The sequence below is a fragment of the Rhyacophila brunnea genome, unplaced genomic scaffold (assembly GCF_057557595.1).
Source record: "Rhyacophila brunnea isolate RB1 unplaced genomic scaffold, BYU_Rbru_1.0 scaffold_13, whole genome shotgun sequence".
Lineage (NCBI taxonomy): Eukaryota > Metazoa > Arthropoda > Insecta > Trichoptera > Rhyacophilidae > Rhyacophila > Rhyacophila brunnea.
In genome coordinates, this window is record NW_028232785.1 from 26126842 (window position 1) to 26142606 (window position 15765).

At 36.0% G+C, this 15765-nt stretch overlaps 1 protein-coding gene across 1 annotated transcript; it reads right to left on the reverse strand.

The window, feature by feature from the left end:
- Positions 1 to 4178: 4178 nt before the first annotated feature.
- On the reverse strand, positions 4179 to 12117 carry LOC147077090 (uncharacterized). The gene is made up of 3 exons (XM_085941426.1): positions 11854 to 12117; positions 8446 to 8598; positions 4179 to 5369 (listed from the first exon to the last, which is right to left on the reverse strand). Exons 1-3 carry the CDS (start codon positions 12025 to 12027, stop codon positions 4674 to 4676), a joined length of 1023 nt encoding a protein of 340 aa, XP_085797552.1. The 5' UTR covers positions 12028 to 12117; the 3' UTR covers positions 4179 to 4673.
- Between the last annotated feature and the right edge of the window lie 3648 nt (positions 12118 to 15765).

A 15765-nucleotide genomic window follows, 5' to 3' on the forward strand; every position in this document is an offset into this window, starting at 1 on the left:
AATGATATGTAAATATGTCTTCATCTTCTTTTGCCATATCCGCCCCTTAACTGGAGCATATGGACACCACGCGGCGCCTCCAAGAATCCCTGTCGCTCGCCAGTCTTTTTGCTTCGTTCCAGGTCAAACCAGCATCCCGTAGCTCCGCCGTATACACTCTGTAGATTGTATTTAGCGGCCTTCCAGGACGCCGGAATCCGGTTGGCTTGAAGAACAGGCAAGCCAGGTTGAAGTTCTCTTCTGGCATCCGCAGCACGTGGCCGAGCCAGGTCCAACGTCGCCTTTTCACTTTCAGCGTGATGAGCGGCTGCTTGGTGCGTTCTCTTCCTCTCTTCCTAAAGTCATACCACCGCACACCCAGTATTCGTCGCAAACATCTGTTTTCGAAACTCAGTATACGGTTGCTCTGAGCCTTCGTAAGGTGCCATGATTCGCTACCGTAAAGCAGCACCGTCAGAATGCAAGCGTCGAATAGGCAGCATTTGGTTTTGACCGAGTACAATCGTGAATCCCAGACATTCCGCATCGAGTTGAATGTTGTTCCAGCCATTCCCATTCCGATAGAGCTTTTTCCGCAAAATGCCATCTCCCGGGATGTGTACCCCCAGGTACTTGAAGCTGTCGACGCTCTCGATGTTTTGTCCGTCGCTAATCAGAGGGAAATCTGGATCAAGAGAGGTGCTATTACACAAGACGTTGGTTTTCTTCTCGTTGATTTGCAAACCAACACGAGAGGAGTTGTTATGCAACCTGTCGATTGTCTCTTGAATGGCCTCTTTTGAGTTGTCGAATAGGACAGCGTCATCGGCGTATTCTAGGTCGTATAGCTCCACCGTGAGGGTAACAGGTATGCCTCGGTCGGGTGGAAAATATGTAATAGAGATCAAACTATTGGAAGGGGTTTTAAGAGGGGCAATATGAGACAAAAACACATAAACGAGATAGTTTATTAAATATTTTTTGCATATTGTAGTGAGTTTTATTCATATATAATATATTGAAAATGAAGAATTCCTTTATAAAATATCTAATTCCGAAGAGTGTGAATCAAAAATTTGAAAATGAATATAAATCATCATCATCAGGGGCACGACAACCCGGTATGGGTCCTGGCCTCCTCCAACAGCTCCCTCCACCTGTCCCTATCCAGTGTGGCCGCTTTTCAATTCGGTACCCCCAGAATACGGCAGTCACTGGCAGCTCCATCCAACCAGCGAATCTTTGGCCTGCCTCTTCTTCTACACCCTATTGGATTGCTGGACATCACTCGCTTTGCCGGTTCATTGTCATTCATACGGTGCACATGACCTAGCCATCGCAGTCACCCATTCTTAATTGATTGAACTGCGTTGTAATCTTCGTACAGCCCGTAAAGCTCAGCATTATATTATCTTCTCCTCCAATTGGTGCCGTCCCTGATCGGTCCATATATACGGCGGAGAATTTTTCTTTCTAATATGTTCAGGGCTCGTTCATTTCGCAGAGTTAATGTCCAGGTTTCCGATGCGTATCGGAGATAGTATGCGGGACTTAAAATGTCTTAATAGGCCAAAGTAGCATTTATTCGCAGACATGATTATCTTGTTAATTTCTGCTGTGATTGTAAATACACCTTTGTAAAAATATATTATGATAGGATTGATTTCGTTTTTCATTCAAAATCTAACATAGTAGTCTGGTGGGTTTTATTACGTATTTTTAAATGTTGATTTTTCTCAATTTCGTCGTAATTAAGTAGGATGCTGTATGTACGATATTCAAGTCCCGTCGGGCGTTGTATTTAGTTCAAAAAAAGTTTTTTTTCTAATAGGTAAATAAATAATATCCGTGGTATTTTTGAATAATGTATATTATTCAGTGTAAAGAATGTTACATTCTCAAATAAAAAACGTAAAAACTGAAGGTGAGCAAAAATAAATTTGATAATAATTGAGAATAAATCAAAATTATAAATAATTCTACACTTACATAGTTTAATAAATTATATATCTCATATAAATATTAAATTACAACTACATTATTATATGTATTACTTACAGTTAAAATGTTAAATTAATAATCTTAACATATGAAATTAAATACTAAAAAATGCAGCTGCTTTGATAATAATAAAATGCATGTACGTATTTATTAATATAACGGTACAAGAGCTACATTTTTTCTTGAAACCGAGGATTGCCGAATGCTAAAGGGTTTCCGAAAACAGACGAGTGCTAGGACAAAAAAATAGTTCAAGTTTTTGATTGTCAAAATACAATGGTACCAAACACACATATAATCACACTATAATGACCACGCGCATATAGCAATCACGAAAATCTATACTAATAGAGTATGTACGGCGGAGCAACGGGGTGCTGATATGGATCGACGCAAGAAGACTGGGAATTTTTGAGGCGCCGTGTGGTATCCATATGCTCCAACTAAGAGACGGACTCGGCCGTAGAAGAAGAAGTCATCACGACAAATAGCATAAATCCCCAGAAAGTCTAAAGCTTGATGACTAAGAGCGCGATGCTCAATCGTCTGTCATAATTACAACAAAACACTATCCAGAAAGCCTTTCATAGTTATGATCGAGTTGTCTATGGTCCACCAGATCTGCAATAGCTTCGTTCTGTTTTTCTATTGAAAATAATACCATATATAAAAATTCTCTTTTTCATAATTTAGGTAAATTATTTTGTAATTGTTAAACGATGACAAAAATATGAAAAATATACACAATAAATTTAATAACTATAAATATACAATTAATATTTAATTAAAATGATTAAATGTCTCCGCAATTAGTGAATAATATAAGTTATTTTTTGATCCATGTTTTTCCCGATACGGTAACACTTGCCGTTGAAATATCAGATTTTGTCATTTACAATTATTACAAATATGCCATGATATGAATAATTATATAGAGTGATTAAAACTAATATTACCATGTTGGTGTGTAGGTAACTAAGTACTTATATATTTTAACTACCTATCTATTGGTTTAATATAACATAAATATTTAAATCCGAATAAGAAAAGTTAATTCATAATTCATTGACACTGACATTTCAATTCGACAATCGGTTTTACTAAATTAAGACATGTACAGAATCAACGAAAGTAAAGGAAAATATGTCGTATTAAATGTCACGGATATTTAATAATTGTTCAATACCCATATTGAGATCAATTGTTAAATGAATTTGAGTATATGGGCTGTTTATAGACACGTACATTTATTTTGACAGCAGCTGTCAGTGGTAATTGGTAATACAGAAGGGGGCGAGTTCATAACAAAAGTAGTCTATGGTTAAGGATTCCTTATCTCTATAATCTATAGTTAACAGATGGATTTCGGCTATTTACCAATTTTACTGTAAGTTTGTGGTAAGTATGAATTGAGCATTAAGCCCTTAGCGAGTTCACTAATTCATCGGGTTTTAGTATCTGTGGTCGGTTAGTACCCATTAGGTACCACTGTATGACTGCAGCAGTTGTCCGCTTGCCGACCGACATACCGGCTTTTTGTCATTTCATCAGCTTGACCTCTGTTATGTCACGTACTCTTGTCTGATTTCTTATTCATTGGTTTCTCCGCGTTATGCCAAAAATGCACCTTTCCTTGTCGTAATAGATTCTTGGGCTTCCACCGCGTGTACTTCTTTGCTCGACGTTTCAAGCTCATTGAGGCAGAGGCCATTATCAGGAGATATATCTCTTATATATATAAGTATATATGAATAACAATGATTTATTCTGAAAATAACGTCTAAAATATCACACAATATGTCAAATTGAAACTAACATAATTCGGGTCCAGTAGGTACCATCTATGATATTTTTTTTAATTTATTATTTAAAACATATTAATCATCGACTAATAGAATTTCCTTCTGAAAAAATTGAAGTAACTAAAAGTGCATAATTAAAATACAATATGTAGCATATATGCCAGATGATGAACTAGCGGGTTTAAAGACAATTCGCCTTATCCATATTTAATATTATTTATATATATAAGTATATATATCTCATGATAATGGCCTCTGCAACCAGCCCGAAACGTCGAGGAAAGAAGGAAAAAGTACACGCGGTGGAAAACCAAGAATCTATTACGATAAAAAAACAATCGCAAAAGTCTCAAACATTACACTTTTCCTTAATTTATATAACATTAGTTCATTTTTCACACGCATACGTGAGCGCTGGTAGCACATAATGGTTAAGCACTCACGAGGTTTGACGCTTATAAAAAAAAGAAGTGCGAACGAAGGCCATCGCCTCGAGTTGCATTGACCGACCGTCGTAATGGGCGGTGGCACTAAGATCCTTGCACTGAATCAATTACTGTACATTGAAAAAATAACATTCATACGGGCCAAAAGCTCATAAACGGCCGGTTTACTAACTCGGCTACCGTGGGTGCTAAGTATAATGGAGGTATTATCCTCTAAAAAAAATCACTTATGAGTTGTATTTATTTTCGTAGTAAAATATTTTGTTATTGAAAACTGGAGAAGGTGGATCTAGAATGCCACAGTACATATTCTTGAGTGATAACTGTCTTCATTCACGAGGGTGGGATGAGAAAGAAGAAATAAGAGTCACCCATGAATACCACGATCTAATGAGACAACGACTGAAACACATATTGATCAAAATCCACAAGCTATAAAATTATTTTATGTTCTCTGTTTATTCTGTGTAGCAGCGTGCACCTTTTTCACTTTTGGTGGTCTACTGTGAATCTTTTTATGCTTTTTCAGACTGTCAGACCTCGTAAATCGACACTCGCAAATATCACACTTGAAAGCCTTTTCTCCGCTGTGCATGGTCTTGTGTTTTTTTAGGTCGCTCGACGCCGTGCATTTGTACGGGCAAACGTCGCACTTGTGAGGCCGTTCGCCCCTGTGAATCATTTCGTGGATTCTGATATTTCTCAACAGCGTACATTTGTACGGGCACAAGGTGCATCCGTAAGGCTTTTCGCCTGTGTGTGTCATCTTGTGCCGCTTCAGGTGGCTCTGAGAGGTGCATTTGTAGGAGCAAACATCGCATTCAAACGGTTTTTCGCCTGTATGAATCAATATATGCCGTTTGAGGTTGCTCGGAGACCTGAATTTACAATTGCACACAGGGCAAATATGCTTTTTTGGTTCTTTTTTTATTCTTTCATGTTTTATATTATTCGCAGAACTCTTCTTAGTTCTTTTTTTGCGCACTGTTTTGTTTTTTTTATTAATTGGTTTAACTATAGTTATATCTGGATAGTTCTCTTCTGCTTCAAGCTCATTACTCTCAAATTCATGGTTATTATCATTTAAACCGTAACTTGGATCATTGTTATGAGGAAAATTTGCCATTTCTGTGACGGAAATCTGTAAAGAAAATGATGTAAATATTATAACATAATTTTACCTTAGCCAAACATTTAAGAGCTACTATAGTGAAACGGCAAATAATTATCAGCAATAGGTGGGACGTAATTTTGCATGCGTCGCCAGTCGGAGAGCGATAGTCGGCGGAATTAATTCTTAAATCGTGTAAAGATTACTAAAAAATGTCATTATTTACTCGAAAAACAAAACATGTCAATGAATATATTATTATTATTACTTAAATAACAACAAACATAACATTAAATAGACGCATGTTGAATTTTTATGACAAATTATGTTTTTTTCAGTTGCACAATCTGTGCGTTGCGTAGTCACGATCGTTTTAGACCGTGCCTCAGCTGAAGTATAGCCTTAAGTAAAAAATGCGCACACGAGTCGTCTGCGCAGATCTAATTTTTAAGACGATACTTCAGTGAAACGGCAAATAATTTTCAACTATAGGCGCGACGAAATTTTGGACTCGCTGGCATTCGGAGAGTGAACGTCGAGGTGTGAATACGTCAATTTGTTTCGTGATGGCGACGGGGGTATTAATTCTTAAATCGTGTAAATATGACTAAAAACGTTACCCATTTACTTGAAAAAAAAACATGTCAATTAATATATTATTATTGTTACTAATAGAACAATAAATAGAACATTAAATGGACGCATGTTGGATTTATATGACAAATTATATTTCGTACGGCATGCGTCATTTGCACCCGCGCATCGCCTAGCCACGGTCTTTTTAGACCATGCTTCAACTGAGGTATAGCCTTAAATAAAAGTCCAATGACAGATACAACAAGATGGCGAAAAGGCTATAAATATTGTAAAACTTTGGACGGTTAATATAAATCCTATAGTTTATTTATGTCCTTATTGCATATTGTCGCAAATCTCAGTGGCGATGGGTGACTTTTGGAAAGAGGTAGGCTGTGGAGATCTGAGAAAAATATCACACTTACGAGAAATGAAAAAAAATACCGTATTACTACTGATGACATACTAATGACAACGACACACTAAGGCCCGTTTCAGACGGGACACCGGTGTCGCGCTCGTGTATAATAATGAGGCCTTTTTATTCGAATAAAAGGGCATTTATATTATGTTTATGAACGCCCCGAGCTAATGAGAAAGCGTGTCCGGTACACTTTTCCGTCAGCTGCTACATTGTCAGGCCGCCGATACACATCTTTTTATGACCGCAGCCAGTTTTATGTTCTAATTTATATCGCGAAATTATGCGTTGACTAATTAGCTCTGGGCGTTTATAAACATAATACAAAGACCCCTGTATTCGAATACAAAAGCCTCATTATTATATACGAGCGCGACACCGGTTTCCCGTCTGAAACGGGAGTAATTCGATTAAATTTCTACAATTTACTGACAATATAATATTGAGCGATGAGTTTAAATTATGTATATGCCCATTGCAAGTAGAAAGCCGATACATTCACAATGACTGGTCCTACTTTTTCCGCCCCTCCCGTTGTTGTCTATGTATGAACTGTCATTGCCTGTCATTGTTCTATAGAGTGCTCATACTGACGCGTATGTCGTGTTCACAAAGGGAAAGGTTTGATTTGAATAGATAAGTTACATGATAAATAATACACTCGCATTAACACAACTTCTACAAAAATGTAATGCATAGATCAATGCTACACCTTTTTTGGAAATCGATATTACCACCGGTTTTTGTGTAAAGGACTAGTCTGACTTTGACAGCTGATGAATAACAGGAATGTATATTATTTATTATATTTGATTTGAGAATTTTTTATAATTCAATTTGTAACGAGAAATGGTGAATCAATATGTCAAGCAATCTGGGACCTGGTTTTGACAGCTGAAAAGTGGACACACTTAATCTAAAGATGGTCTAAAGATGGCGGTGATTTGCCTAAACATTTATACACATCAAAAATCGTTGGATATAATTCATTTTTATTTTTAAAAACAATCTACCTATATACTTGATAATTATATTGTGTGATTGTATGACATATAAATTATCTTATTATTCATTATTTTGGATAAAGCTGCAGTCATATACAATAATATCATGCGCAAAGGTGTTAGGCTTCGCGTTTAGAGCCTAGGGTATTGCATACATTATGGTAGACGGGGCTGAGGTCACGTGAGGTAAAGTATACAAAAAAATCTACATTTCTAGCACAATAATCCGGTACATACAATAGTTCACGAGAGATGGCGCTGTGCCATATTTATTAACCTTTCTGTTGATACAAACTATTTTTGTAGAATATAAATTATTATTATAGTTATTATTTAAATACGTTAATATGCAATTAAAAAATATTTTTCTTAAGAAAGTAAGCTTTAAATAATCGCTTAGTATGTAGTCTTCGCCACTGGTAGATTTACAATATTTGTATATATAAAAAAATAATATTTGTATATATATAAAAAATAATATTAATCTATATTCTATTTACAAGCCATTTTGACATGTTTAAATAAAAGGTTAAAGATTCGCATAGATGAAATCAAATGATTTCTATTATTAACAATAAAATTAACAGTGACACCTGTGAGTGAGACATATAACTATTTTGAAATCCACTATTTTTTCCATTGTAGAAAACTGCAAGTTTCTAAATAAAGTTTCTTTCACACAAAAAAAAACTAATATCGTGTCTATTATAGGGTTGTGCTAATGACCAATAGGTCACGGTTTTTGTCCTTTAAACTCAATATTTACCTAACTATTTAATTATTAGCAAGTTCAAGAAGCTACAACAAAAAATCTTGGAGTGATCAGTGACGTCGGTTTAATAGTTAAAGTAATTAATACATACTTTGATTTTAAATACAAAAGCTAATTGCTGGAAAGCGCCTCGGAGAGTATTGTGACAGCCATTAGATAAAATTTGACGCAATTAATTAGGATACATATAGCATTGTGGTCGATGTGCATGGGTGCGAATCTTGAGAGACGAAGGTTCGATTCCTGCTAGGTGTCAAAAAAGATCTTTTTCTATTGGTTAAATATTTTCTCAAAAGTGTTTTCAAATTAATTTATAATTTGTTCTATATTTACCTGTGAATTGATAATTACTGCACTGGAACATTCTCCCAAGTTGTCCCCAGTGTTGAAATGTGATACGTTTTCATGTGAAACACCTTCATTTAACTCGTGACAATCCAACGGGTCAAATTCGATTGATATTTCTTTGACATTTTCATTGTCATCCTAAAAAAATATATAAACAGTTAGCCCGGTCTCACATTGAAAATCGTCTCGACTGGGATATAGTCATAAATTAAAACTAGGCGCGATGTTGCAACGTTCTTCTGTGCGCATAGGTGAGACCATGGCCCCCACATCCTGAAGCGGGCCCCCCTACCTATCGCTAAGGGTAAAGGCAGTGTGACGCGCTGCAGTAGCGTTTTTCAAAATGGTGTACGCGGTAAAATTAAGATGTATTTTTAGCAATTTTTGTATTTTCAATATGTACATCCATTCGAATTGTGGAGTTATCGAGTGCCGATACACAGTCAAAAATTGCATCGTACAACCAAATATTATTTGTCCGGGCCCCCAGGCTAGAGCCCTGTCAGCCCCCCCCCCCCCCCCCCCCCTTGTGGGGGCCATGGGTGAGACCATTAAGGAACAGTGACGCCACGAAATTAATGAAAAATCAGGTTCTGCATGCGACATTTTGGATTAAAACCTGCGCTTCATGTCGAGTGAAATTTGTTGCTGGCAACACCAGCTATTTTTTTTCAAACTAAAATATCTTATTCGAGCTGTGTACGGAGGTACATTAAAAGGTAAATCATATGTGTTTTGTGAATACCAACAAAATCACATCGAAATATTTGACGTGTTTCAGTCGAGATGAGTTTAGATGTGTGGCTCATCTTACATGTGTACAAAGAACAGATTATTAAGATATAAATGTAAAACGGCTCTCATGGTGCGGTGCGCAAGGCGCTGGGCTTTCATCCGGGAGCTCTGGGATCGACCCGGTGAGGACACACTATATTTATCTGATTTTTTTCACAGCCTGGGTGACTGTGATTGTTTCACTTATATTACTAAATACACTACTTTCATTGCGCCTTTAAGCCTGTTGTCGTGTTAAAAAAAAGAATATACTTAATGTATGCGTATATGTATATTTTTTATTTAAAAAAGCCACCATGGACCGAGGTTTTGAAACAGTGTAATTTATGTAGGTCAGACCAAATCCAAGGAAAAACTAAGCGCGTTGAATGTCCTCAAACAATGAATTCGCGTTACATTTAAGTGACAAATTTGAATGCGTAGGTATACAGACGTAACTATTGAAAATAAAAATATATTCTTTCTTCTTTTTCGACCATGTCCGATTTTAATAGGATCATATGGGCCTCCACAGAGTGGAGGTTTGTATTAACAGATTTTGTTTTTACAGGAAATGGATGTCAACCACTTGCTCAACCTATAAGGTCCATACTCTGACTTATACACAAATTGAAAAACAATATATCGTGTACTTACCAGACCCATGATTCAAACCTGGGACGCTATAGGCCGTCGCTTAAGCTGGGTGGCTATCGTGGGTATAATAGATATTGTAGGAATAAAATCATCATCAAGTAAGACGTGTTAACTGTGTTACTTAACGACATTTGACAGCTCGCGGTTAACACGGTCATGAGCGGTCGTGTTAAAAAATATCACGCCTGACAGTTAACTCCCGGGATAATTAAATGACTGATTACACCTGAATGTCATACTTATCACTTTTTTATTGCTTTTCGAGTTAGTGATATTATGTCAGAATAACCCTCCAGATGTCATTTTTGGCCTAAATTTCATACACTTAGGCTCCCATATCAATAGAAAATCTTTCCGATAAATGTAGATAATTACCATTATACTATATCAGTGGTTATTTTTCAAAACTGGACATGTCCACTATTTACTCCTCAGAGATAAATGAACTTTTCAAATAAAAACACAGAGCGAAAACAAGCACGCGACAAAAACCAAACTGTCAGATTGTATGACAACATACTTGGTCACGTGACTCAACACAGTCTCGCCATTAGCTGAAAGTGACATGTCTCATTTCGAATACCAACAACGTTGGACGTGTCCCTATTCGAATGTCAGCCTACTTTTTGAAACCTCTTTTCAATATGAAATTGGTGTTTTGTGGCTATTTTAGTCAACAAAGTGTGTATGAGGTTATATAATGATATTCCGATAATAACTCATTTTCGGCATATATGGACATGTCCAGTTTTGAAAGTTAATCACTTATATATCTATATGAAAAGCAAAAATACAGTGTTTTGGTTTTATAAAAATAATAAGTCTTATAAAGATAATAATATCTAAACAAGCATGTCCATTTAGACTTGAGATTATGCCAAAATAATTCAATATGTAATAAATATTACATTGTTTAAGAGAAAAGGTAGTTTAAAACGGGTTATCTGATTGCTAAAACCAAAATACCGTTTTTTTTTTACTTGCAGGGCAATATAATATAGGTAGAGGTCTTTCGTTCTACAGGGACACTGTTGTACGCTAAAAACGATTTGCAGTTGTGTTGGTGTTCTTTGGTAGTATTGACACAGGGTGTGCATGAAGAATTACGAAAAAATAAGCATATTTTTATGACTTATTGTTTTAATAAAATATGGAATAAAAATGCGTACATTAGAACGTAGGTACCTGTATATTATCTTATACTGATAATTACAATTCAATGAAAACATCGTGTATTATTATTTATTTAGTTGGGATTGGGAATATACAATGTTTTGGAATTTATGAATTAGCCATAACGATATCATTATCGTTATTTAACAGATTAATTATAAATTTATAGAGAACTAAACAATTAAAGACAATTATAAAACCGTAAATACATAATTTTGTTGGCAATGTCATTTAATTATACATATAATCATTAGGACTTCTGAGAACAATTAGAAATGGCATTTTCAACTATAAGTATAATGCTGTCAAAGTAAAATAAATAATAGGAAGAACATAATTTCATACATTGGACACTAAAGAGGCGCCCAGCTATATAGATAACCAGATAACAGTCACTATATGAACACACTGTAGACGACTCCAAAGAATGAGTTTATGACCTGTTTATGACCAGCGACTCTTAATAACAAAAGAAACTCCGCCCTTTACGCCCCTGCACTGTACGTCTAACCAATTGGTGATAAAGTAATAATTGCAGGCGGTTCTAAGTAGCGTTTTATTACAGGCCTTAATGCATACACACAAATAATACCAATCCAGATGCAAAGCAATTTTAGCGTACAACAGTGACTCTGTAAAGTGCGTGGACTATACCTACGTACCGTATCGTTTTTATAGTCACGGTATTTTGTGACCTAAAATCTAACATTAACTTTAAAAACTAACAATTCCAGACCATGAAACTAAATAATAATTCACAACAGTTTGTTAATACAATTTAATACCTACCTCTACTTCGTGAAGGTTTTCTTCGGCAATCTCCTTTTTTATGGAGCATTCTGTCAAGGAATGTGTTGTTTCTGACACATTCGTCTGGTTCAGCCTCTCATCTATCCATATGTTATCCAGAGGCTGTTCATCAGGGTCGGTTTTGATGTTTTTTGGTTCATATTCGATGTCCATCTTGCTTTTTACATAAAAATAAACCGATTATTAACAAGCCAATAACATTGACGTTTGCTTTGACAGCCAGCAATTGACATTTTGATTTTTGTTTACATTAGTGTTAACCATTGTAGAAAAAAAAATATGTTTTATATTTATTTCAATAGAAATGAATAAATTAAATTAAATTTAAAATAATGAGAAAATAATAAATAATACCATGTCTCAGTCACTAGGTTATGTTATTTTGACTTATTCATTACCTAGGTATATTAATTACGTAATTTAGAAACACCACAGAAAACATACGTATTATAAGTAAGCTTATGCCAAGCATGACTGCTCTAACCCCTGAACTGTCGGCCTGCCTACCATCATCATCATCGGCCTGAATCTATCCATTACTGGATGAAGGCCTCTCCAAGCTGATTCCATTTCTCTCGGTCCTGTGCGTTGGGTTGCCACGTACTTTCGGAGAAGTTAATCATTTCATCGATCCAGCGGCCTCTAGGTCTACCGTGCGGACGTTTTGTAACTCTTGGGTACCACTGAATGACTAGATTTCTCCAACGATTGTCCCTTCTTCGAGCTATGTGAACTCGATTACATCGCAAACCCTTGTCTGTTTACTTATCCATTCTTTCCTCTTTTTGTCCTTTCGCATTATGCCCAGCTTGCACCTCTCCATATCACATTGAATCTCTCTTTTACTTAAGGTCCATGTTTCACACGCATATGAGGCGTCTAATTCCAAAAAGCGATAAGTCCATATTTGGTCAAAATCGAGAAAAAAATACGCACGTATTCTTTGTATAATTTTACACAATATGTATTGATCTATAAATTCCAAAATACGACATAACCCTACGAAAAAAAATATTTTAAGTCTTGATTTATTACAAAAAGTGTCATGTCCGTGTTTCATATTATTTAAAGCTTGGTTGATTTCGCGCGTGTTGAAGTCAACCAATAAGGGAACGTTCAATATTGGAAATGGCGTCTCCCATGCTGTAGCATCTGGTACACTCATGACAGTGCCACGGAAATATGTGCCTTATGCGAAATAAATTAAAAAGTGAGGTACAAGTAGCGCTATGTCCAATTTTATTTTGCCTATATTTATTACATTTAAGAGTTTATCGGCTGAAACCTAAAAATTGCCATTTGGTTCTAATTTCGACATAGAATAAAACGACAAAAATAATCGCACGTTAAAACAAATAATTGAAGCTTGAAACATAAAAACGCTGTTTCCCGAAAATATTGAATTGTGGACTTGTCGCTTTTTGTAATTAGACGCCTCCTATGTGATTACGGGAAGCACATACTGGTTGAACACTTTGTGCTTTAGGCACAATGGGAGGTCACTTTTGAAGACATTATTCAAGCGGCCAAAAGCACTCCAGCCCAGCTTTACTCTGCGAACAATTTCATCAAAATATACATCCATCTATAGACACATCTTGTTGTCCCAGATAGACGTAGTTTTTCACCTGTTCGAGCTGAGTGCCATTGATGAAGATCTCTTTTAGTCATATTATGGTTATGATTCATGCAAAGTAAATTTTAATTTATACGCGCTCTGGATATTCCAATCATTACATGGTGGAGCAATTTAAGTCGATAGCTCAGGGGCTAGAGCAGTTGGAAGACAAATGAAGACCTGTTCCACCTCGTACAAGATGTGGATGATAGTGTTGGGGATATATTTATATAAAGGGATCGTGTCAAATTGGATTTAAAAACTTTGAGCGTCCTAAACTGGAGGAAAGCGGAAGATGCTGGAGGAGGTGAAGACCCAAATAAATAGGGTTGTAGCCCCAGGAAAAAGAAGATCAATATTAAATGCATGACATTTTTTTAGGATCTGTCATATAACATGCAATTGGTCAGTTGTTTGTTGTTTGTGAGTTTCAGAACTCACATTTATATTCTCCTATAATTCTTTCTGCATATTCTAAGAGCACTGGCTTATACGCGGTGCGTTCCTGATAACTATCTTAGAAATCGGAAGCATCAGTTGTTCTCCCAAAGTGCAGAATTAACCTACCATTGGTGATGCCATTTGGGTGAGCAATAACTCTGTTCAACCCGATCACTTTGGATATTGAAGCCAATAGTCATCCACATGATTTGCCTGCGCTGGACTTTGTCGTTTTTTTGGTTTCATATCACGCAGAGAGGATGAAAGTCTGGGAGAGTCGACAAGAACGAGGAAAAGCTATATAGATAGATCAAACCAAAAGTGCAGGTTTTCCACCGACAGAGGATATCTGAATGCCGTCATATGTCGAAAGGGTTAGAACCGAGTCGCGGACAAGGCTGCTGCCCAACGGCCGAATCATCCGGGTCACAATTCTCAGCCATGAGATACTGACAAAGAAGAAGTATAATGATTTTATCAAACAATAAGTATGTACCCAACATATAACAGAAGTCAACGTACGTATATCATAATAGTATGTGTACAAAAGTGAGTGGAAGCACGTTCTTGGTGCCTTTAAGTTATTAGCGTAATGATCAACAACTAGTTCCTGGGCCGGTACCATGACTTGTTGTGTATACTATCATGTCAGGTAGACGAATCACAAAAGAAGCTGCGTCTTTCATATTACGTATACTTAAATATACTCTCCACCTGAACTATACATAGAAATTGCCGTCAGTACGCAACTGTCTTAATATTTGCTGGATTAATATCTAAAAATGGCGGTATTTTATTTGAAAACAATAAAATTAACATTTACAAATATCTGGCTCGACTCTGATTTCTATAAGCTGGCATACATGTCATCGCGTCGCATTGACAATGGTGTTGACGGGGGGCGGACGTAATGCAGTGTTAAGATGCTGAAGCGGGGGAATTTAGGAATTTAGTTCCACTAGTTCATAAAAGAACTGTGATGACGTGTACGCCAGCTTATAGAAATCGGTCTCTATGTGGTGCAATTCAGTAAGATAAGATGATTGATATAATTAAATGATAAATTCACGTGCAGACATTCATTTTAATTATTTTTAGTGTGTTTTCAAACTAATAAAAATGACTATTTATCAAATATATCAAAATATTATAAATAAAAAATATTCTCCTGTCTATAAAATATTTTTAGACTATTACCTATGGTTTAATTGATTTTTAAAAACTAACCAGCACCATCTGAAAATTATAGTCGTAGTTCAATGAAAACAAATAAGTATGACTGACAAAGTTTAGTGTGCACTATTTATGTTAATCTCCACAACTTACCTCCACCCTTCGCCATTGGCGTGAATAATAAAATCCGAATGGCAACTAAGCGATGTTTATGTTTGTGGAATTTACCAACTTAAACATGCTTCATGCGCTTGCTAAATAATTTCAAATGTCAAAACGGAAACAATGTATTATAAGGCTCCTTTTACAGTCAAACTCGGTTATTACGATCACGGACATAGCAAGATCTCGGATGTAACGAGGAAACATTCGTTGACATTTTAGTTTATGATTTTCTCCATACATTTATTCACTTTTATAACGAGCTACTTCTCAGATATACCGAGCAAAAATATTCTTAAAACTGATGTGTCGATCGTTGAAAAACATTTTCGACCATAAGCAATAAAATACGACCGTAGACCGATGCCGCCGGGATCGGATTACGTTTATAACACTAGTTAAGTGTCTAAATACCTACCTAATTGGTGTTTTCACTGACAATTTTGAAAAAGTATCCACGCATATTATGGTTGAAATTTCATGTAAAAAATTTAAGC